At 40.1% G+C, this 25,187-nt stretch overlaps 1 protein-coding gene across 1 annotated transcript; it reads right to left on the reverse strand.

Moving 5' to 3' along the window:
- Positions 1–139: 139 nt before the first annotated feature.
- Positions 140–21,982, reverse strand: LOC144665974 (sorting nexin-17-like). The gene is made up of 15 exons (XM_078527303.1): positions 21,828–21,982; positions 20,928–21,002; positions 19,737–19,919; positions 18,419–18,529; positions 14,192–14,282; positions 13,734–13,818; positions 13,355–13,424; positions 12,706–12,798; positions 11,907–12,047; positions 11,280–11,342; positions 10,735–10,839; positions 9,980–10,057; positions 9,240–9,323; positions 8,694–8,810; positions 140–2,572 (listed from the first exon to the last, which is right to left on the reverse strand). The coding sequence occupies exons 1-15, from the start codon at positions 21,885–21,887 to the stop codon at positions 2,474–2,476; spliced, it is 1,455 nt and encodes a 484-aa protein (XP_078383429.1). The 5' UTR covers positions 21,888–21,982; the 3' UTR covers positions 140–2,473.
- Positions 21,983–25,187: the final 3,205 nt, after the last annotated feature.

Below are 25,187 nucleotides of genomic sequence, written 5' to 3' on the forward strand. Positions count from 1 at the left end.
CACACAAGATGAACTTTATATCACAATTATCTTCAACGATCATGTAAAAAGGGACAAACTTTCACTTATGTACTGTGTACAGAAGTCATCTAATACATGTAACAACACATGTATTAGATGACACATTGTTTATTTCATTTTGTTTTGACAAGTTTACAACGGAGCAAATTGTCTTCTGTCATGAGTAATAGAAAAACAATTAAAATCATGCTGTACAAAAATAGATCAAGATATGTTTTTCTTTTGCACTTTAACGTTTTCTACAATGCTTCTCAAGTAAGCAGTTACTAGAAAGCCTATTTCAAAGGAATTGTTTTTTGAGACGTGGGTGAAATTGAGGGAAGCTATGCAACCTCAACGGCGACACTGACTTGAAATTTCAAAACTATATTGAAATCGTTTTCTTTTGGTGTCAGCTATATATATTCTTACTCGAAAAAAGTCAACGCCCAGTTCGAATCAAACCGTGAAGATTCACAGACGTGGTTCGCGTTCTCCAAACCACGCAAAATTTGGTCCCTTTGCGTTCCTCTTTTGCAGAGGAAGGCAAAGTGATATACAAGGATTTGTAACGCATGTGAAAAGTGATTGAACTGCGCAAAAACCTTTTGTTTGGCGACTTTCTCGTTGCCGTATGGCGTTGTGGTTTGCTCAACATCCCTAATATCTGGGCTTTTTATAACCCCTCATATCAATTTTTATAATTTTCAGACAAGTAATAACAATGTAAAAATTGCTAACACTAAAAAGCTAACCAGTTAAGACTACAAACGTATTCACGCATTTAACATGGAAAATAGCAATTACTTTTAACAGTGCAAACGAAGAAAAACCAGTTTTAAATTTAGGTCTACAGAAATCGTAAAGTTTTAACCCTTTTTAAGGCAATCTGTCACATGACCAAGTCATTTATAAACTAATAACGGTCAGTGAAAACTTGCTACCGACCAATGACCATTCTAAAGAAAATACAATTAGTTTCCATTTCAAACTTAATTTTTCAAACATTTAACCGCCACATAATCTCTCACAAAAACGCTTGTGGTTTCAAAAGTGACAGTCTTAATAATTTCATTGACTAACAAAGTTTCTTGTCACCTGCGATCTGGCGTTCCTTTTTTTCTCCCTTTTTTCCCGCTTCCGCGAAAAAAAACCCAGCCTGATCGGCGCAGGTAAAGATTCTTGGGAAGCACTTGTCCCCAGACCCCCTAGACAGTGACACTGGAAAACTGAAATGCACTGCCAACAAAATAGAAATTTATAGAGTTTGACCAGTCTAAAAGTGACTGTTTTTCACTGGTAAAGCAAATGGCTTCCCATTTTGCAAGAACAGAAAACTTCAGTTGCAGATGATTTCAGTTTGAAGAGTAGCCGCCAAATTACATCTTTTCAAGTACATTCTACTTTGGAATAATACAAACTGGCTAACTCTGCCTTATACAGCACCAGTTTATAGAACCACGTCATCTAGAACCGGTTCTGACCGGTCTGACCGGTCCAGCCAGTCAGACACAAGAAATGGTGCATTTGTTTTCTGGTGAAGTGTTCTTGCAAAAATAATTACCATCAAATCCTTTCATATTTAAAATACAATTGAGTAGAATACGTTTAGTACAATAATGTAAAATATCTTAAGTATAATAAAAAACCTTTTTTAAAAGCCGCATTAATCATGTAGCTATTTCTTGGGTTGTCACATTTTACCATCAAAAATCAGACTTGTTTTTAATTATTTGTTTTGGACGAAAACAAATATTCGTCACAATTTTTAACATTAAACATAATCTTGTAAATTGTCTAAGGGAATAATTTTCAAGAGAATCCCCAATAAGCCTTAATGTATCTGCGCTTCATTTTATATTATTGGTTAAAACTTAGGTTAAAAATTAATATATTCAACCATGTCACCATTTTGATACAAAATCGGAAACTATGAATAAAGCTTTCCTTTTTCTCATTTGTTAAATGACATATACTATGACAACATGTTACTACCTTTTCGTTTATCATGAGCTCTAAACTTCAAATTGACAGAGCAACAGTCTTTTACAATGATTTCGGAGCATTATAAATCACATTTTTATACAAACTGAGATAAACTTAACTTTTTCAATTTAACCCAATGCAATCAGTTTTAATCTTTTCCAGATTTGTCCATAGATGCCCCTTCTTCGCATTTCTGTGTTTCTTTTGGGTTCTTTTAGCCATTTATATTGTGATATTTCAGTTAATTCTACGACCAGTTGCCTTAGTTAGTTCTAAAACTGCTTATAATTGCGTGAACTAGGTCCCTTTACGTTACTTCACACAGATTATAAACAATTTTACCTTAGCCAACTGATTGACTCTTAACGACCAATATCATATATGTTATTTTGTACGTCATTATTGCTGAGCTTAAAGACTAGCTTATAAAATATATGAGCTACATTCGTGATACTCCAGCCCTTGTGACCTTCATAACAGTCAAAGTTTAAAGGTCATCATCTCCAATTCCTTCAAACACCTTGTTTGTTGTCATGGCAGCATTGCTTGCAGGCGCGGTTACCGGTTTGGATGCTTGAGCTTTATTCTGTTGATGAGCAAGAAGAAACAATCGTATCAGTATTCCAGAATTCTTGTGAGTGATGTTTCAACTTTGTATTAGGGACCGTTCATTTTTTATGAGGAAGGGGGGGCTGGTGGGATTTGAGGGGGGGTCATGCGAAAAAATATGGCTTCAAAGGGGGGGTCAGGCAAACAAATATGGTCAGTAAGGGGGGGTCACTGAAAATAATTGTACTTTTAAGTGCTGTAATAAGGGCTTCTGTAATAGTTAAACGTCTTGCCAGAATGCCCAAAATAACATTCCTGAGTGTTGGATAGCTAGACCATGTGCTCCTCCCCAGTCCCCTAGGTTATAACACAACATCTCCCTCCCCCGACAGGAGGAGATCAGAGAACGTACAACATCTCCCTCCCTCTTTAGGAGATAATAAAAAAGGAACGCAAACATGTAGAAAAGGCACATTGTCAGATTGTGAGCTTCAGGTACTTTCTGTTGCGGATGAGCACCGAACCACGGTCAGTTTCGACAGCAAAGGTACGGTTTGGTCTAATTTCAATAACAGTCCCAAGAAGGGACCAGTCAGTGTCATTGCGAGAGCGAATTGCGACACGGGATCCTAGTTCTAGAGGAGGTAGTACTTTGGTATGTTTATCATAGTAGAGTTTCTCCTTACTCTTGGCATGTAGGATTTTCTTCCTTGTGGTGGGAGTTAGAAATTCTTCCTTAGGGTTTGGGACTCGAGGAAGAAAGTCATGCAGTGCTCTGCCAAATAACAACTCAGCTGGACTCTTCCCACAGGCAAGTGGAGTGTTGCGGATTGCTAACATACCTTTCCAAAATTCATCATGATTCATTGATCCACACTTCTTGAGTAGCTTTTTGACATTTTTTACGGCTGCCTCAGCTTTGCCATTTGACTGCGCATGTGTAGGTGATGACACAGTGTGTTGGAAACCCCACTCTTGTGAGAAATCTTCAAAGGCCTTACACGTGAACTGAGAGCCACCGTCAGAGACTACTTCCACAGGTGTTCCAAAGCGCGAAAAAGTCTTCTTCAGTTCCTTGATCACTAATGGCGCCTTACTGTTCTTCTTTAGATCATGCACTTCAGTGAAAAAGGAGAAATAGTCGGTGGTAATGAGGTACTCATTTCCATAGAGGCTAAATAGGTCAACACCTAGCTTCTCCCAAGGTCTTGTTGGTATTGGTGGCTGCTCCAGTGGTTCTTTAGAATTTACTGGAAGATGTGTCAGACACTGGTGGCATCGTTTCACCATGTCTTCGATTTCGCGATCTATGCCAGGCCAATAGATGGAAGCACGGGCACGGCGGCGAGTTTTATCAACACCTTGATGCCCTTCATGCAGAACCAAAAGCATCTTCTTTTGTAGAGAGGATGGAATAACAGTTCGTCCATTCATTACAAGAATAGATCTGCCAGTGGTTGGTGCAACGAGGTAAAGGTTGTGACGGATAGGCCAGAAAGGTTTTGCAACTGTTGCTACTTCTTCTAGTGATTTAGGCCATCCACAATTGATGTACTCTGTAACTTGAGAAATCTGAGGGTCTGTCTGCTGAGCTTGAAAAACTTCATGAAGTTGTAGGTCTTCAGTTGACTTATCAGCAAATTGGATCTTTACAGCTGCTTCAGCATGAATGTTACATAGCTCATCATCGAGTGATGGCTCATCCACTGGGAAACGAGAAAGAGCGTCTGCAGCCAAATGATCCTTGCCTTTCACCCATTCTGCAGTGAACGAATATGGCAGCATCTTCATCATAAGTCGCTGGAGTCTGGGATTCTCGACATCTGCAATTCCCTTAGAATTCAGTATTGGGATGAGAGGCTGATGGTCAGTAAGAAGGGTGAAGTGTGGTAAACCCTGAACAAACATGTTGCATTTCTTCATTGCCCAGCAGGCAGCAAGAGCCTCAAGTTCTATCATAGCATAGCGGCTTTCTGCAGGAGTCAAGAAGCGTGAACCTGCTTGTATTGGTTTCCAGACATCATCTACCAATTGTAGGAGGACGAAACCCAGTCCCTTGAGACGAGATGCATCAGTAGCAAGAATAGTTGGTTGGTTAACAGCGAAGTATGTTAGCACAGGAGTGGAACTCAGGCGAGATTTCGCTTCCAGGAAGGCATGTTCATGTTCAGGCAACCATTGGAACACTGTATCCTTTGCAAGAAGAGGGCGGAAGGGTGCCATAATTGCAGTGAGTTCCTTGGAGAAATTGCCAAGCTGGTTTACTAACCCAAACCATGAGCGGAGATCGGTGAGGTTTTGTGGGCGAGGAAAATCCCTGATAGATTTTAGTAGGTCAGGACTGGTCTGGATGCCAGTTTTCGTCAGACGAAATCCACCAAACTCGACTTCTGTAACGGCAAGCTGCGACTTTGTTTGTTTGAGCGTGACACCATGCTGACGACAGTGATCAAGGAAGGCACAGGTGCGCATCTTCAGAATAGACAGACTTGGTGCATAGATCAGAATGTCATCAACGATTTTGCGAACTCCTTCCAGGCCAGCAACGACCTTGTCCATGCGGCGGTTGTACCATTCAGAGATGCTGTTAATTCCAAATGCAGCTCGATTACACACAAATCGACCAAATGGTGTAATAAAGCAGGTGAGAGGACGTGATTCAGCATGAAGTGGAACTTGCCAGTAACCATGGCGAGCATCAAACTTGCAGAAGTACGCAAGCTCCTCTTGAGGAATGCTGGTTACAGCTTCAAAAGGAGAGTTACTGAGATGATATTCACGCTGAATAAATTTATTCAAGCGAGTGAAATCAATGCAAATTCTGAGTTCATCAGTGCCCTTCTTCGGGGCTATTACGATTGGGTGACACCATGGGCTGGGTTCTTCGCATGGTGAGATTACTCCAAGTTGCTCCATCTCCTGAAGTTGTTTCTTCAGTTGCTCCAAGTAAGGGATTGGAACTTTTCTTGCCTTTAACTGAGCATAGGGTGTAGCATTGGGCTTGAGATTGATCTTAAATGGTTCACCTGACATGGCAGGAAGAAAAGTCTCATCAAAGATGTCTTCATAATCGTGTAAGAGGGATGAAAAATCAGAGTCTTCTGAACTCTCGGCGATGGTTGGCTCTGAAGAGGTTCCAATCACATTTACTTGTACGTCATCTGCTGCATGGTGCATCCAGTTCAAGTGAGACAACAGGTCATCATCTGGAGGCGGAGGTAGAGACTCAAAATTGTTGGCGTCAGAGTGTAGTTGGTCCTGTAATGTGCTGCCAGGTAAAGACTGGGCAGGGTCTGCCTGCAGTGTTTTTACAGTTGAAGAAGAGGGGTTGACTTTTTCTTCCAAAGTAGACAATGGCCACTGGTCATCTATGACACCAAGAGCTCGACAAGCAGGAGTGCCAAGGACAACTCCATCCTCACCGTGGATAATGTGGAACCATTGGCTAGCTGAGAGAATTGGGTCTTCTGGGGGCCAGGAAATCTTCAGAAGTACGCGTGCTTCAACTTTAAGGTTGTGACCACCAGCAGCTTTAACGGAACCACACTCTAGGTTATAGTTCCATTCAGGAGTTTCAAAACGAGTGATCCAGTCATAACCAACACAGTTTATATTGGCACCAGGATCAACCATGCACTGCTGAATCCAGTTGTGATTGCCAATAACAAAGTGAGCATAGCAGTGAGTTCCAACACTAGGAATAGCAGAAAGGTTGATAGTTTTAACAGATGCAGTGTGGCTTATTTGAGACTTTCCATCAGCTGAAATCAATTGAAGAGAAGGATTTCCAGAGGAGCCAGGCTGTGCTGCATGAGCATCTGATTTCCTATCCTCGCTGGGTCGCTTTGGACCAGTCTTAGAATTATTGGGACACATGAGGGATTTGGCCCAGTGGCCTTTGGTGTTGCAGGCTTTGCAAATAGAATCTTTTGCAGGGCATAATTCCTTTCGGAATACATGGAACCTCATACAGAATTTGCATTTCCTAGGGCTGTCTTCTGACATGTCAGAAGGAGGTGCATTGCTGTTGTCAGAGTTATTGCTTGATTTGCCTTTTCTGTAGGCAGAAGCACCAGTTTTGTTTATTTGAGAAGAAAATTGGTTTGCTTGAAATGAAGTGGCTTCATCAACTTGAACATGTTGAACAGCTTTCTCGAGGGTTAGATCTTTAATACACAGAAGACTCTTACGAACCTCATTGGACCTTATGCCAGCCACTAATCTTGCAAGAAGAACACGCTCTTTACATGACATTCTAGTTTCAGTCTTGCAACAATCTTCATACTGGCATTTATTCAACAGGGACTGTAAATCAATGTAAAACTCTTCAAAAGACTCATTTGTCCCTTGGGACCTGTTGTGAAACTCGTATTCATGAACAAAGATACTTGTACTTCCACATACCTGGGTTTGGAAAGACTCAATGATAGCATTGACATCTTGTAGCCCTAAGATGTTCATTCTTTTAACGGTGTCATCGCTCAGGACGTTTGTAAATAGAGCTTGTTGGGTTTCTCTAGGAAGATCGGAGAAAGCTGTAATTGTCACTGCAGAGTTCCATCGCTGCTTCCAAATTTGGAATCCGTCTGGAGTAGAGGTTGCAATATCAAGCTTCGGCACTCGTGCAATTTCAGAAGAAATAAATTGAAGGTTTGGTCCAGATGTTGTTGTTGGACTCGCACTGGCCCCCTCGGAGGGTTTTGGAATTGGCTTGGGTGGCATTTCCTTTATAGTTGAGACAAACGTCGCCCCTAGAGCGAAGAAATGAAGCTTCTAACGTCTATGATCGATAGCGATCGGCGAGCAGATTGAAAAATGGCCGCACAACTCGATGTCGACTACGCCATGTTGGATAGCTAGACCATGTGCTCCTCCCCAGTCCCCTAGGTTATAACACAACACTGAGGTTCTGAAAATTCAAATTTTCCCAGGGGAGTATGCCCCCCCGGACCCCCCTGCTTTGTTATATACCCCTACCTTAATATTAACTCAACCCAACAGCATATTGGTTACAAATGCAGTCAACCCATACTTTCAAACGGCATCCACAAAAAACAGTCAAGGCAATGACAGCTTTATGAAGGAATGTAGTTTGTCTGTTATTATAACTGAACAATTAATACATTCTTTAGTCATAACACTTGATAAATTCTAAATCCACTTGATAACTGTTTTTTTTTTTTTGGCGGGGGGGTCATCGGAAAGAAAATTGGATTTCGAGGGGGGGCCAGGAAAAATTTTCTGATGAAGAAGGGGGGGTCATTGGGTTTTTTTTTTGGGGGGGGGGGTCATCGGAAAGACAATTGGATTTCGAGGGGGGGCCAGGAAAAATTTTCTGATGAAGAAGGGGGGTCATTATATATAACAGTGACTGTCTGCCAAATCCCACCAGCCCCCCCCCCTTCCCCATAAAAAATGAACGGTCCCTAAATCAGCCTGTGAGTCCAAAGACTCCTCTCCACTTGGGAAAAAGATGTGAGGGATGGGTGAAGAAGAAAGAAAGAGAACTTTTCCTACTTCCCCCCCCCCATCCCTATCTAACACCAAAGTATAGAGGGCCTACAAAGAGGCCTTAACAGAGAGCCTAAAAAAGGCCTGCAGATAGCCTAAACAAAGGGCCTAAACAAGGCCTACAGATGGGCCTAACGAGGGCCTAAACAAGGCCTACAGATGGGCCTAACGAGGGCCTAAACAAAGAGTATATGACAATGAAAGTGGAATTGGGTCGAGAATTTTAAGAAATTTTTTGAGATTATTAATTTCAATGTAGAACTAGTCTACAGTTATTTTTGTTTCTAAGTTATAGTGAGCAAGTGTTGCATTGGCGCATGTTTGCACCCCCTCAATCTCGTTCCCAGAGACTGCGTTCCCCTTGACCAGCGGTTGGGAAATTTTACGGAAGAGCACGTGCGCCGGAGATTGTGGTGAAACGAACAAGTTTTCATCAGCCAATCAGATTCGGCCTCTCCGGACGAGACTGAAATCTCCTGCGGTATATTTTTTAACTCATGCACTCTTAAAAAACTTGGAGAAAATTGCAGGTCTATGAACTGACTAATGTCGAACTGTCACTTGTGCAAATGAGTTATTTTGAATTCTGTTGTAAAGCCAGTGAATACTCCCCCTTCCAGTACAGTAATGAAAGTTTTATGACTTACCGACAATTGTCTGGATGTTTTTGGTTTTGTTGAAGAACTCTGTTTCTGTGTAGCTATTGGACTTGTGGATGGAGATGGTGAGCCATTAACGGCTTTACTCTCTTGTTCAACATCGCCCTGATTCAGTAATTTAAACAAATGTATTTAACGTATAGCTCCCATACAGTTCCTCTGATAAAATTCTATGGGAAAAAATTAATGGGTCTAATGGGTCTGTGAAAAAGGACTAAAAACCCAGCTGACCCATGGCCATTCTTATCGCGATCGTGCACTCTTTTAAACGCGCTGAAAAACATTAAAAGACGAAGACGTTAAAAACGTTCGCAGGCTAGTACTTAAAATGTAGACTCTAATTATATGTTTAACATTATTTTTTGTGTTTGTACCATGGATTTGTGCACTTTCATTGTTTTCCAGCTAAATACAGCAAGTTCTACTAATATTTAAGTACTGTACATTTTAATATAATATTTTGAAGAGTGTATCAGAGATAACCAAAAAACTTATAATTTAAACAAAATACATTCCAGACAGTGTGCCACCTACCTCTATTGACGCATCTGATGTCACAGAATTGTTACGCTCAAAACCTGGAGTTCCTTCCTTCTTCGTTTTGGTGCGATCTTTTGGCTAAAAAAAGATTGTACAACAGAAAAGAGTTATTGGCTAGATATTGCACAGGTCACAGGGTACAGGATGCATTCTGTTCTAAGCCGTTGGACAGAGGTCACAAGTCATCGGTCGCAGACTGCAAGACACTGGATAAAGGGAAAAAAACACAGGACAAAAAGTGTCACAGCAGTCATCGGTCACAAGACATTGGTCCGTGAAATGGTTGCAGGCTGCAAGACACTAATCAAAGGTAGGACATAGGTCACAGGGCACAAGACATGGATACAATAGAACAGAACAAACAGTTCGCAGGATAGAAGTCACAGGTATAAGCGGGGTGGGATGCTCGTCGGAAAGTTTGAAAAAAACCCCTAAAAGAGTTCAATCTTTCTTGACCCCTAAAAGATACCAAAAAACTAAGAATAGTATTTATATTTATATATTTCTTTGTGTACAGCCCTAAACGAGACCATTATGGCTAAAAATATTGTTGTTTTGCCTGAAACACCCAAAGCGAGACCAAAAATCTGAAATTTACACCCCTAAGTGAGACAACGAGCATCCCCTCCCCTTTCATATGCCAGTCCCCCTCCTGTGGGTATAAGACACAAGACAAAGGTCAAAGCACATGTCACAAGGCACTGAACATAGGTCACAGGACAAAGTTCGCCTACCTTTTTAACTGGTTGTCCTTGTTTTATTCTTAGGATTTCGTCCACAATACTCTGAAGACAAAGGCTCATCAAGATTGCCTGCAGGAAAATAACATAGAATAAGAGCAAGTACTGCCAATTTCCAAGCCTCTCTCTGCCCTCATCCAACATGGCGGCGAATTAACTCGATCGTGAACTAGTTCTACGCGTACGCATGCCCACGGAAAACACTTTCATACAAATTGAGATGCCCCACTGCCCCTTTTTGGACTTTCTGTGTTTCTTTAGAGTCCTTCTACAGTTTTAAGCCGTTATTGTGATATTTCAGTTTATTCTATGAACAGTTGGTCAGTGCCGAAATTGCTTTAAAATCGCATGAAATTAACCCAGGGGGGTACTCCGGGATCAAAGTGACGGGGATGATCGAATGGAGGCAAAACTCGGGACCCAAAAAAATCCCTAAGTCTCCCGACATTACCCAAAAAAATCCCTGGACCAAAATAAAAGCCCAAAAAAATCCCTAGTCAAATTACCCCTAAATTGCCAAGGCCGCGCCAAGGCACTTTAGTTTGATTTTAATACCCCAAAAAATCCCCTATTTAAATCAAGTCACCCAAAAAAATACCTGCCAAATTCTCCTACCCAAAAAAATCCCGGAATCGAAAATTTCGACCCCAAAAAAATCCTTCGCACATCCCCGTCACTTGGATCCCGGAGTACCCCCCCTGGGGAAATTAAGCTGAGTACTTTTAACAAAGGAGAGGTCAAGTTGTTACCTGATCACTGTATATTGTTATCCACTGCATTTTATCTCTACTTATAAGATATTCAAATGCGAGTTCCAAGTGCTCCTTGTTTTCTCCATTTTCATTAACGTCACTCTGTGGTAGTCAAGAACAAAATTAGACATAGCATCAGGACTCCTACAATTTACTAAACAAGTTCCCCTTTGTTTTGTTCCCCCAAAAAACATTATTTGTGGGGGGGGGGGACAGGGGGGTCTGAACCTCCCACCTCCCGTACCTTTTACTCCCGCCTCCCGTCCCTTTCCGTAGCTGTTCTCTCCTGTTTGTTCCATGTCTATTGCGAAATATAGTGAAATGTTACAAAATTTCACTCGTTTTCTCCCGGTTCCTGCCACCTTAAGAATCCCGCTTCCCGTCCCTTTTCTCCCGGGCTCCCGCCCCCCCTGTCCCCCTCCACTTATTTAAAACTGGTAAATTAATTAAACTTCAGTCAGAAGCTGCTCATGATCAGTGACATTTATTTTTATTATTAAATAATTCCTAGAACATGGCCTAAATGGGATAAATACACTCACCATTGATGTTATTCTCCAACACCTCATTCTTGTCACCTTGAAACTGCCTTCTTGTATTTTGTTCTTTTAAAAATCAAAATCAAAAATAAGCATGCAATTACCTTATTCTTATTTATTTTTGTGCAAACCTACTTTCGCGAAAATTCAGGAGCTGAATTTTGCGAGTATTAATTTTTAATTTTTGGATTGCAAGAAAAAATAGAGCAAAAGTGTATTAAATTTCGCGATTTTGTCAGTGTTTATGGATCAGGTGTCAAAGACTAAAGAACTTATGGAAATATACAAAGGTCTGGCTCAATGTAACTACCAGGAACCTGCAAACAGAAACTGGTGACTGTACTAAAGAGGTTTTGGATGCCATATAAGCTGAAGAAAATTTACAGTAATCAGAGGAAGGGTGCTAGTGGGAAAAAAAGACGGATAAATATTTTTAAGGGTATATTTATTGTTTTGATATACCGGTGATTTTTATATGGTATAAATTTTCATGTGTTTAAATTTCGTGCCATGATTTATCACGCTTATTAAATTTTGCGATTATTTTGAAATTGCGAAACAAACATCACGAAAATTAGTCAGAATAAGGTACACATACATGTATTTTTATTAATGAATGAATTTACTTACGTCTGGAGTTTGAAGTCTGAAGTTGAGTTCTCTGTTGCCAACACTAATGATAACTCTGGTATCGTCTTCAGGGTAATTTGTTGTGCAAGGTTTAAACTGTACGTATCCATAGAATCTTAGTGATCTGGCAAGCTGCAAAAACTAAAAAGAGCCACACGCTAAGATTTTACACTGGACAGAAAAAAAATGTTACAATCCTAGGGTTCAGGGGGGACAGATCGCTCACCAGTGCTTAAGATTAACTTGACCTTAACCTGTAGTATGAAGCAGCTAGGAGTATTGCTACTCCCCCTGGATGGGATGCTATCACAGGTTACCCCTCCCCTGCCAGCATTTTGTCAAATTGCCCAAGCACTTACTTTGCTGGTACCCAGAGCATCTTGACCAAAAATACAAACCAGTTGCCCCCCATTCACAATTTCAGGCAAGACTACATCTACTTAATGTACATTACAAATTAATCATATTCAGGGCCATTAGTTAGTGCAATAAAAATAAAACACTCACTCACTCACTCATCCTCATCGAGCCCATGAGGACTCTTGAGGCCGGAATAAAAATAAAAAGAGCTGATCAATTATAATAACAGTTACTAGACTGTCCAGTCTCAAAAATAGGACTTCCCATCACGCAAAGTTATGTGGAAGCTAGCATAAATTAATTAAGCAAGTAATTCTTTTCATTGTACTGTCATTTAAGTCTTATGACATGAATTGATTGTTATGAATTACTGAGGACTTATTTCAGGTGCATAAGGTAAATGTACAGGCATGATGCCTTGTGCAAAAGTCTTAGGTACCTCAAGTTTAGCGCCTTTCTGTTTCAGTTCTGCAAGTTTTGCATGAGCCTCCTTGGAGCCAGCTGTCCAACCTTTCTCTAGATCACTGACAGCCTGCAAACAATCAACAAATTCATATAGATCAGGCAAGACTGCAAAATTCAAAGCTCAAATATTGAATCATTTAAAAATATATTTATTTATTTAGCACCATTTCCCATCTCCACTTATTGCAAATTAATGCTTGCTTTCTTTTCAGTTCTGGGAATTTGGTGGATTGGGCAAAGTTGTAGTTTTCACAAAGCCTAGTTTCTCTCTTTCCTCATCTAATAAGGTCTAGTTTTAATTAATAAAAAGGTAAAGTCTGCATCGAACCAAGTGTCTTGTACGTGCCAGAACTTATCCTGGTTCTGCAGCACGGAGCAACTTCATGTAGGAGCATTACTCTCCCCAGCTTGGGATACTAGTCCATTGCGGGGTTGTCCATGAACACTGTGTTTCGTTTGAGTTCTTAGACTACAGTTTTAAGCCATTATAATTGTGATATTTCAGTTACCCGTAATTCTATGAACAGTTCAGTGCTGAAATTACCTAAAATTGCATGACATAATGCCCCTTTAAAAAAGAAATTAGATAAGCCATAGTGGACATGTTTTCTATTGGAACTTACCTGAACATACAACAGGTTCATTCCTATTCTGTCCTGGACAATTTTGTCTTCTATTTTTGGATCCCAAAGCCTTCAGAAGCAAATCAGTTTGGTGTGAGAAAACCAATACTCCAACTTGTAAAAAAGTATAAACTTAACATGCAAGGAAAAAAATTAAAACTTATACATATATATACTCATTTTTGTTTCACAGCTTTCAAAGAGTATGCTTTTTTCACAGCTAGTGATTCAAGCTGTAAAATGAAGCCAATTTTTTTCCAAACAAAAGTCAACTGAGTTAATTTTACATCCAAATTAAAATTTTTGTCGCATAAGTTAGGTGATCTGTGAACAGACTAAAAGATCAGGTCTATTGAGAAATTTGACAGCTGAAACTCACGTTTTCCTGACAGCTACTCGACAGGTTCCAGTTTCTTGCTTTATTGTCAGAAAAGGTGCTTCAAAGTCTTGAAATTTCCTGACAACTGTAGAAAAAGACAGAGGATCAAATCATGAGAAAATAAGCATGGTCATGTCAGGTAAATAATTATTCATATGTCGGGGTAAATTCTCCAGCCAAGTAGCCCATACTTGCCAGAGCTTATCCTGGTTTCTGCACCATTAATTTAGCGGCTAGGGGTATTTCTACACCCCCTGGATGGGATGTTAGTCCATCGCAGGGTTACACCCCAGCAGAAAATTCGCCATTTACCTATTTATACACCTGGGTGGAGAGAGGCATGATGAGAGAAGGGCTCAAGCCCAGACTGTTAGATCCGGAGTTCAGCACGTTAATCATTAGGCCACCGCGCCTCCCTCTATTCACATGTTGGGAGAATTGATATTTAATCAACTTACTGGCTGCCTCTCCGTCGTCTGCCCTTTTTATCAGAAAAAGTCCAAAGTAATACACCAGGTCTTCATTGAGATTAATCTCTGCCATCAGTGCCTGGAAAGAACATAAAACCATAGTGAGGACTGTACTGTATGTTGATCTATTAGTTATGTTTTTTTTTACATAATTTTACGCAATTCAATTTTAGACTGTTTAAATATTAAATAAACTATCTACTAGTAGTAATCAGAGATTAGGGGAATGCGTTCGAGTAAGGCTTGAAAGGAGGGATAGTTTTTGGTGTTGACTGGGATTTCCCCTTTTTCTTGTACAATTTGTTGATGATGGGACAAAAGAGGAAGGTGAAATGTTTGTAAGAATAATTTAAGCTCTTAATTCTAAGAATGAATGTGTGTTATGTGTAACACACAAGTATGAAAGTCCGTTCCAAACGCCGCTCCACTCATGTGCCGAACCTAACTGGTGAATAAAGTACGGCAGAAGAGCGGCGTTTGAATCAGTTTGGTTCGACAGTTTTAATTAGGTTCGGCAAACAACGTTAAGTTCGGCAGGGTCTGCCGCACTATGCGGCATTGGAGCGGCGGCTGATTCATACGACGTTCTTCTCATGTGCCGAACCTAATGCATGAATTACTGCAATGTATTTTCGATATAACAGCGCTCATGATTGGTCTAAAGTGGAGTGGCGTGACTAGGTCTGACCAGTCATGCATGAAGCACGACGGCACAAAATTCCGGGAAAATTACTTCGCTCACCAGGCTCGCATTTTGTTTATTGCGGGCCCAAGAGAGGCCCGCAACCCTAATCTTGACAGTGACCAGCGGATTGCGTTTTACGCGTGCGCGCCACGTTTATAAACCAGGACCGAACCGGAAGTTGAAAATTTTTGTTCTTCCACTAAGCACGATCGGAATGCGAAAATGTGTTAATCACGATAGTTTGTCGTAAAACCGGAAGAGAAAAATCTGTTCTCCAAAACAGCTTGTCACATTAGATAAACCTTCTGTGAAGGCGTTATGTGTTGCTTTTGAAAACATTTGATGTGATTGTATCACAGATAAACCACGGAAAAGCGAATGATTCCAACAACGGTTATTGTTGAGAAATTCGTTATAACACTGACAACATAGCTAGCGAGTTTACCGACTGAGAAAAATCACATCTAAATTCACACTGCACCGCGTGCGAAAAATCCTTGCGTGACGCGTTACTCAGAATAATTGTCTATTGTCCATTTGATCATTTCAGTCCTCCTTGTCTTTTTTAATATGTTTCAGCTCAAGAGAAGCGGAACTTCGTGGGAAAATTGTTTTGGTGGTAATTCCTTTTTGCTGTTTCCCCAATTTGTGAGATCAGATTTGTAGATTAGCATTTACAAACCAATTCTCGAGAGAAAACCAGTTTAAATAATATAAATCTCGCGGAATGAATTTGCTTTTCCGGAAATATTATTTTTATAGCAAAACTTGCGTAATAGTTTGCTGATTTCGACTGCAAAAACCTTTTATCATCCTCGACGCAGACGTTCAGTCAATATTATTATTGTTAACGGCTTGTTTTCGCGAATTAAGTTCGACACAAATACGCCGTTTGAATCAGCTGTCGCTCCAAAGTCGCTCCAAGGTCGAACCTTACTGAGTTAGGTTCGGCACATGAGTGCGTTTGGAACGGGCAGACAACATTATTTTATATTTGAAACAGCAACATGTGAATTTCATAGAAAGCACTTTTAACTTGAAACAGCAATATATTGAAGTATGAATTAATATTGCAGAATTTGCTTTCAACTAAAAATACTTACTGCCTGGATAATTACATTGTCACACCAAGTTCCTGGTGTTGACATTTGCTGAATGTAGTCTTGCCAACTATTGTCAGAAACGCTCTCAACATAAAATTCTGGATGATTATTCAAGTGCCTAATACCAACAGCACGAATTTGAAAATGCAACTCTGCAGTTCCATACAGTTGGTGTGAAACTGACCTAAAAAAACAGTCTCCACTCCCACCAACATCATAAGAAAAACTTATTAATGAAAGTCTCTCATTAAGAGATACCCAAGGCAAATTACAATTTTCATTTGCAGGAAGCATACCTCCTTTTAAATTTGGACTTTGGAAAATATGACCAAAAGCGCTATTGTGACTGAAGTCAGACTTTGTTTGAAGCATGTCAATTGATAACTCTTTCTGTTTACCAGTGCAATACTTGTGTCTTTTTTTCTCTTTCTGTTTGTTTATGAAAAAAAAAATTTGTAGAGATCATAGCAACAGAACAACTCCTATCGCCGTTCTTTCCAGCTACAACACGGATATCTCTTTCATATCTCTTAATAAGCTTACTATCATAATTATTGTGGGTATCATTTATCGAAGTTTGGACAGAACTCTGTGCACGACGTGATTTGGTCACGTTATACAAAAGAATGCTTCCGGTGCCGCATTTACTCGACTGAACAATGGTTCGGTTGTATTCGATCGCTTCATCTGACTGAACAATGGTTTGGTTCGTCTACACCGTGCAAATGTTTAACGCAAATGCGAGCCTCATCACTCGATAACGCCTGTTCTGATCACAAGTAATGATCAAGTGGCTCAACAGCCGCCGAGCTACATAACTCGGAAAGTTTGTTATTTGATCACAAGCCATGATCAAGTGACACAATGGCCGCTGAGCTATACAACTCAGAACATTTGCTATTTCACCACAAGCAACGGTCAGTTTTGGTCGCAGTTCAGCAACCAAAGATGACAGAAGAGGCGATTCTTGTACGAGAACGAAAGTAAACAGTTTTACTAAGTACACAATCTAGCGACCAAATGAAATGTTCTAGCGAATTCGTGAAGCACGCGTGCAGAAAAGCGACAAAAGACGACAAAAGGGACGATTCAATGCGAAAACGAGACTAAAATATCGTCGCACCAGTTTCGCGGCCGAGACTTGCCCCTGCAAAAATCAACTGGGGCGGCCAATTTGGAGTCCATACACCTGCGCACGCATTACGGCTCGATTCATTCCGCATAACAGTGCACAGGCCTACCAACTCAAAAGACACAGGATGCAAAACAGAATTAGGCTTGCGCTCTCCTTCGTCGAACGCAATAAGTATTTTATTTATTTTTATCTATTTATTTATTTAGACAAAACAGGTACCTTCATGATTGAAATTAACAATTCCAATAAATGGCTACCAGACAAAATTTCTGCCGAGATCTCCCAAAAATTAATGGCCAAAAAATCGCCGAGATCTCACCCAGAGTTAGCAGGCTGTTTGAGTAGGCGGGGGAGTGACGGGGGAGTGAGTAAACTAATTTTGACTAGGGGTGACTATTGAGGTCATTTTGCCTAATATTTGCGATAGTATTGCAATAGTCGAATTACTATAGTTTGATAGTTTGAAGTATCGTTACACCCCTAATTTTGACTGACTGATGGACAAAAAGATGACAGATGGATCGATGGACAGGCAGACGAACAGGCAGACAGATAGACAGACAGACAAACAATCAGGCAGACAGACAAACAGACAGGAAGACAGACGGACAGACAAACAATCAGCTGCAGACAGACAAACAGACAGGCAGACAGACAGACAGACAAACAGACAGGCAGGCAGACAGATGGACAAACAAACAATCAGACAGACAAACAGACAGGCAGACAGACGGACAGACAAACAATCAGACAGACAAACAGACAGGCAGACAGACAGACAGACAGATGAATAAATGAACTGGTCAGCGTATGATCATTTTTATGCACAAGGTACCACAGAATTGAATGGCTCAGTGGAAAAAGGGTGGAAGATATTTTTGGCTAAAAATGAACTTTACAGAAACAACTCCAAATTTTGCATTGTGGGTTTGTTTACCTTTCGTGAAACATTGTCCTGGTTTTATTTTCACTGGCTTTTGCTTTGTTTTCCAGAAAAAACGTATGCAAAAAACCTGTTTCTCCAGTCAGCTTATATATTTAGAAGTTTCTTTGTTCTGCTAAAACAAAGAAACTCCTTAAGGGGCCAACTGGAAAAACCAATTTTTTGCATAGTTATGTTATTTCTCAAAAATGAGGCAAAAGCCAGTGAAAATAAATACAGTACAATGTTTTACTTATGTTAACAAACCTGAACAAGAAATTTGGAGTTGTTTTGGAAATGTTCATTTTTAAGCAAAATCATAACTGCTCTTTTTCCACCAAGCCATTCAATAAAGCTTCACATTAATTACCTCTAGTACATCATCTGTTCTGTCGGTGGATTGAATCTTGAGTGCAACTTTCTGTCCATTCATCAGGTAAATATCAAGTTGAACACTTTCTGGAGAAGCTTTCATAGATTCCTAAACAGAACAAAAACCATGAACTAGTTCAAATTGCAGAAATTATAAACATTCAGGCAAGTAACTGATCTGAGTAGGGGTGGATATTTATCTTCAGTTCACTTCCATTCATTCATTCATTTATTCATTTGATCACTCAGTCAGTCAGTTGATTGGTTGGTTGGTCCAGGGTTCGTACACTTTTCAGTCCAAAAATTCAAGGACTTTTCTAGGACTTTCCAGGACCCTTTTTGGAAATTTCAAGGACTTTTTCTTTATGAAATTTACCTCAAACCAATGATTTCCAGTCTGTTGTGCCGTTGCTGTGCTTGCTGAAGAACTATAAAAAAATGGCTTATTTTGGCGGTCTTCTCATTCCCTTGAAGCCTTTTGACATTCATTAAAAAAATCAAGGACTTTCAAGAACCAAAAAACCAATTTCAAGTACTTTCAAGTCCTTGAAATCGAAATCCTGAAATTCAAGAGTTTTCAAGTTTTCAAGACGCGTACGAACCCTGGTTCTTCGTTTGTTTGTTCGTTCGTTCCTTCATTCGTTCGCTCGTTCATTCCTTTTTTCATTCGTTAGCTCATTTGTTTGTTTATTTGTTTGTTTGTTCAAAGAACAGATGTCTTAACCCGAAAGGTTTCAAAGTTTAGTTTTTCTTGTTTTGTTCCAAAATGATAATTTTGCCATTTAATTTTGAAAAAAAAAATAAAACAAAATAATACTCTTTGTAAAGAGAGTACGTCAGAAATGTGCTCTAGCAGAGCCTGGGTGCCACAGGCAACTTATATTTGTCTTTGGGCGACTTGTATAACTTTGCTCTCATGACAGCTTTTAAGAACTGGGCATCCAAGATTTCTGTCGTATAAGAGCCTTTGCGCACGCTGCAATAAATTATTCTATGAGCACAGCTTTAGTGAGGCCTTCCAAGGGGTAAAAGCGCCAAGCGACATGACCCTGAATACTGGCGACACTGAGGAACATTTTAACAGCCACAAGCGACATCATTACAGCACTAAAATGCGACAGTGACACAATGCGACAGTAACACAATAGGATAAAAAACAACAGCGACATTTACGGCTGTTAGCAAGGCGGCATGGTTTCTCAGAAACATGCAACATTACAACACGACTACCACACTTGGAAGGCCTCTTTAGTACATCACCTTTTGTAATCTTGTAGAGGAGTTTTAATTATCAGCTATTACTGTTTAACATTTACCTTTTGAGCATTAAGGAAAAAACTAACAAACAGAGAACTTGAAGCAATCCCAGGATCTTGACAAATAGCCTGCAGGTATTTCTCTAGCTGCGCTCTTCTCTCTTCTACTTGCACAGGTGTTAAGGACAGCAACTTCCTTGGAGGAAACTTTGCTGTAATCCGTGGCCCAAACTCTTTGCGTAACTTAACAGTTAAGATACAAAATAGCGGCAATCAGCAACTGTTTGATTGACAGAGGGGGACGTAAATGGGGTACAATAACTGCAAAAACTGCAAATTTATACCACATTGAATTTAATCAAAAATTTCCAAAAACTGCAAACCACTAAGTCATGAAAACTGTAATACACAGGTTAAAAAAATTCCTCAAAACCGTTCCTCCAAAAATAACGCAAAACTGCAATATCGCAAGCCTTTACGCCCCCCTCTTGATACAACTTGCAATGCATGCAGATCAGTTTTACAAGCATAGGCAGAGCGTTCAATAAGATTTGAAGTAGGTAGCTGCTCTTTGCAGCATGCATCAGAGAGCTGCATAGAAGCTGGAAACATCATCCCCTTTTAGGGAGCTGCATGATTTTTAGATGGCGATTAATGAAAAAATACCAACCAGAGCATATGACCTCTTCCTTGTGCCAGGTCTTATTGAAAGTCCTGATGGAAGCAGCTTGTGATAAGAGCTGCGTTAGATTTTATGCTACCACTAAAGGATATGTGCTGTATTTACAGGATAGCCTGGAACTATTTCCCTTAACCAATGGCCTAAGAAAAACATTACTACGTAATGGACCATCAGATAAGATTTTTGTTACATTTCAGCCTCTCCACCACATTTGCACCAGCTTTCAGTGTTACGTGCATAACAGCTTTCTATCAAAATCCATCTTTCGACGTGCTAAAAAATAAGACGGATCAAAATCTGCCAATCACAGCCCACTAGCATGACCTTCTGAACTTATGGGCTCATTTGCATGAAACCAACACCGATATGCATCAGTTTTGATTGGCACATTTCAAACAGCATGTTGAGAGACAATGTCAAAAGATTAGGATGTAGAAAGATAGCTATGTTAACTTAACACTGAAAGTGGGCGTTAAGGACATGTGATTGTCAGGGGGGTGGTGATTTTGGGTTTTTTGAGGTGGGGGGGTTTAAAAAAGTGATTGTCATTGATTACAATTAGAGTTTACCTGTTCACTGAACTGGTAAAGGTCCGAAAATCGAATACCACAGTGATAAGAACCATTGATGTGTACATTGTAGGCCTGTGATGCAACAAAAACCAGAAGTTAGATCAATCAACCAAAAAATACTGGTGAAAAAGAAATGGCCAGTTTTTTTAAAAATTTTGCCTTCTGTAATCCATTTTAATCTTACATTCTTGTTTATTTTTTGTTTATTATATTTGGTGTTTTTCTGCCTTAGAAAACTATTATTCTGAGGTTTTCTTCAATTCGAAATTAACTTTGAACAAGTTTAATTTCCATGCTTATTTGCCTTCTTAAATATTATAAACTTAGTCAGTTGGTCCACCAACTAGATAGCTATGCAGCAATAAGAGAGTGATGGCATTTGACTTCGGTGACAGGAAGTACAATGAACACTTGTGTTTTGAACTACTAAAGACGAAAATTCTAGTTTTTAGTTTTACTATATCGATCTGAAAATAAGTCTTTGCGCCAACAAAGTAAACTTTGTCACAGGAGGCGTTTTTCGAAGTCTAAACTTTGAAATGTGTTTGTTATTTCTTTCGTGACCTTATAGCAATCAATATAAAGCTTGCTGATCGTGAGTTCTTTATAAATAAATTATAATGAGCTGTTGATAAATATTTGTAGCCTTTGCACGATATGCTAATCTATATTTTGAAAAATTGACATGCTTTTAACCTGTCAAAGAGATGTTTCGCTTTTTCAGGAACATCTAAAAAGTATCAGAATAACATTGTTGTCATTGTAGCATGGACGTTTGAACGAGGAATTACGGGCTTCAAGGCCAAGATGGACAGCTCCGCCATGAAATTGCTTCTTGCGTGGAGTAAAACTTGGGTTAAGACTAAATTTTAGAAGTCTAGCGGCATCTGTACTTACTAAATAATTAGATCCATTTTTGTCCTTCAGTTCAACTGTATCAGGGACGGAAAAATGCATTTTTGCGTGCAAATCACGTCCAAATAGATGACCTACAAAGTCAACCTGCAGACGTATCGAAGCACCTCCATCTCTGTTTCATATCCTGTTTTGATCACGTGTTCTAAAGATCTTTGGGTGCCTGGTACCGAGTAAGCGGCACAACACTTACCCGTGCCACCCCTCCCTCGGTAAAAGCAAAACACGCGGAAACAGAGGCAAGTCTTCAATGGAACTTCAATGATCGCTTTTGAAAAAGATTAAAAATCCTATGAAGGTAGTAATCATGTTTTTATTCCTCAATTAGCACAGCGAACGAAAAACGGTGACTATGAAATTTGAGATAACATTATCTGGAGAACAATTTCTTTTTCAAGCCTAGAGGTTCAAAAGTGTGTCCTCTATCTAATCTATCACCAAGGTTTGCTTTTCTTATGAAAACCAAACATTTTACGTATAGACCGTATACCGATAGTCTCCCTCGCAGCCGTTCTTAGTGTCGTCACGCAAAATTCCTCCCCACTAACGGCTGCTCACATTCGAACAACATTCCTTTCCCTTTGTTTCTATGTGACCAATCACAGCACGGGAGATCGTAATCAACATGTTTCCCGCGAATCGGTTGTTGCAGAGAAGAACATTTCGATGTGTTTTGAAAACACAAGCAAAGTTTCAACGGAATCAAAAAGCGTTGCAATTCCATTTATAAATATTTTTCAAAACATTGTCAACACGTTTTGAAACATCGATAAAATTAACAATCACGGCATCGATATCAACGAAATCACCGAGCATAGAATCATTCACGGGACTGTGAGCCAGCTTGAAAATTCTCTACAGCGTATTGAATCCACTTACATCATTAATTCGTGAATTGGAGCAGAAACTGAACAAATACACGGAGTACTCCTGTAATTGCGACGTATGTCTGCGTCATGACGCACGCACGCAACAAGTCTGATGTCTAGTGATGATAAATAAATTTTATTTGTTATTCCGCGGCGTCAACTCTCTATAACTGGTGCCGATTAAACCCTTCTGCGGGAAATTTATCAAAAAGGGCCGCTCGCTGACCGTTGCAATAAAACAGCATGAAAATAAAAGGCGCAAACTTTTATCTTTTAGCTTTTATAGCAACCGTTCAACAATGCGGCGCTACATTGTCTGCCGTGCTCTTTCGAAAAATTATTTTTCTGAAAAGATCTGTAAACCGTTCAGTTTCAACCGGTTACAAACGCAGAAGACTAAAAACCGAAGACCATACGTCTCATAAAGAATTCCTCTGCTGGAGAATTGACTAATTAATTGTGTTGGGAAAACACTCGCCAGTCATGTCGGGACGGTCATGTCATCCAACAATTGCAAGTTGTGCACGGGAAGATGCGTTGGGAGCGACAAAAATATGTTCCGTATTCTGTCCCTCTTCCAAAAATTCGGTGGACGTCATGAAAAGAGCGAAATCCAGATAACGTTGCGGAAATCGGATCAAACACGAACTGAAGCAAACAACGTGAATAGAAACAAACACAAAAGCACAACGGACGAAAAACATGCGAACACAGAAAAAACAATGAGAAATGAGGAGAAAAAGAAGGAAGTCAACCACCTATGAGTCGAAAGTCCTCCTGATCAAGTGATGATCGGAATGTAAACATTCGAGGCTTTCCCACGGCATGAAGCTGTCGCAGTTTCTCCATTGTCTCACGACTCTTAACAAGCGTGTTCTTGGATGATCCTTGAAGATTCCCTCAATTAGTTAGCCGAAGATGATCAGATGCCTAACGTATAAGCCTGATAGCACGCGCAAGCTGACAACCGCTAGATCGCATTCACATCCAGTCATGAACAAACAGAAACGCCGGAAAAGAAACGATTCCAACGCATGAAAGCCGAAAGAAAGATGCATAAACAACACAAAAGGCCAAGGCCAAGGGCGCAGAAAGCGAGAACCCAAAAAAAACACGCAATGCGAGGAGAACTGGGGGACGGCCGAGAAATGAACGAATGGTGAGGCGAAAGGGGAAAGGAATGGGAATGTGAGCAGCCGTAGGGGGAGGAATTGCGTGACGACACTAAGAACGGCGCGAGGGAGACTAGTATAACGAAGGCACGAACGAACGAACGAACGAACGAACGAACGAACGAACGAACGAACGAACGAACGAACGAACGAACGAACGAACGAAGACGTAATCCGGCTCTCGCTTGCCGGAAATATGCGTGCGTTCGCAGGCTACTGCATAATTTTGCAGCGAGACACTCTGAGGAATGTACAATAGAGAGATGAAAAATGCATGCATGTAAAGAAACCAACGCTTAGGGAATAAAAACCAGCTCAATGTAACCACACCTGAACAATAGAAATACGCGCCAATGTGGTCATTTGTGTAAAAACGCATCAATTTGCTGCATGTGGAAGTTTTACACATTTAATTATAATTCTGAATTAATGACGCGATTTTATCCATCCATGCGCACCTTGGCTTTCTCACATTTTCAAATTTCGCAACCGTCTTTAAGATTGCTTCACTAAAAGTTCGAACAAAGTTTAATCCACTTCGCCTTACGTTTACCGAACTCTCGCCGACTTTTCAGTGCTAAACCGAAATCTGCTTTACAAGTGAAACGATACAGCGAGTTTTGCTTGGACATTGGGCAAGATCTACACTTTTGCGAACAAGCTTCTCAAAATATATTCAGTTTACCATACAACGGAACTTTTGCTTGGCAGGTAAGAGAACGTTCCTTCAAGGTAATTTACGCATGTGGTTTTCAAAAACTGCCAGCAGCATTTCAGCTACTGGACTTTACTGAATCTTAAGTGGTAGTCGACAAATTCTGGTGGACAATGTGCATGTTCTCTTATTTTTTCCAGAAGATCTTTGGATACAGCCACCACGTTAAACTGACTTAGCCACAAACAAGACGGGAAAACGCCGCCTTATAAAAGTAAGTTTACTTAATAAAAGTTTCGAACTCTGATTTTGTTTAATCACCAAAAAAGATAAGGGATTTGAGACTAAAAGAACAGAACTGTTTCTTAACATTTTTACGTGTCTATATGAAATAACTCAATAAAGCTAAACTCGAAGCAATAACTAAGGCTCTACAGTTTAAAAGCACCAGCACAAACCTGACAAATTCTAATGGAAAATGTACATTTTTTTCTTATTTTTTCCAGGAGATCCCTTGGAAACAGTCACCAAGTTCAAATGGCTGACGTGGCCACAAACAAGACAGGAAAACGCCACCTCGCAAAAGTAAGTTAAGAGTTTCGAACTCTGGTTTTGTATAATCACCAAATAGATCAGAGATTTGAGA

The sequence above is a fragment of the Oculina patagonica genome, chromosome 9 (genome assembly GCF_052425735.1).
Source record: "Oculina patagonica isolate OP01 chromosome 9, crgOcupat, whole genome shotgun sequence".
Classification (NCBI taxonomy): Eukaryota; Metazoa; Cnidaria; class Anthozoa; order Scleractinia; family Oculinidae; genus Oculina; species Oculina patagonica.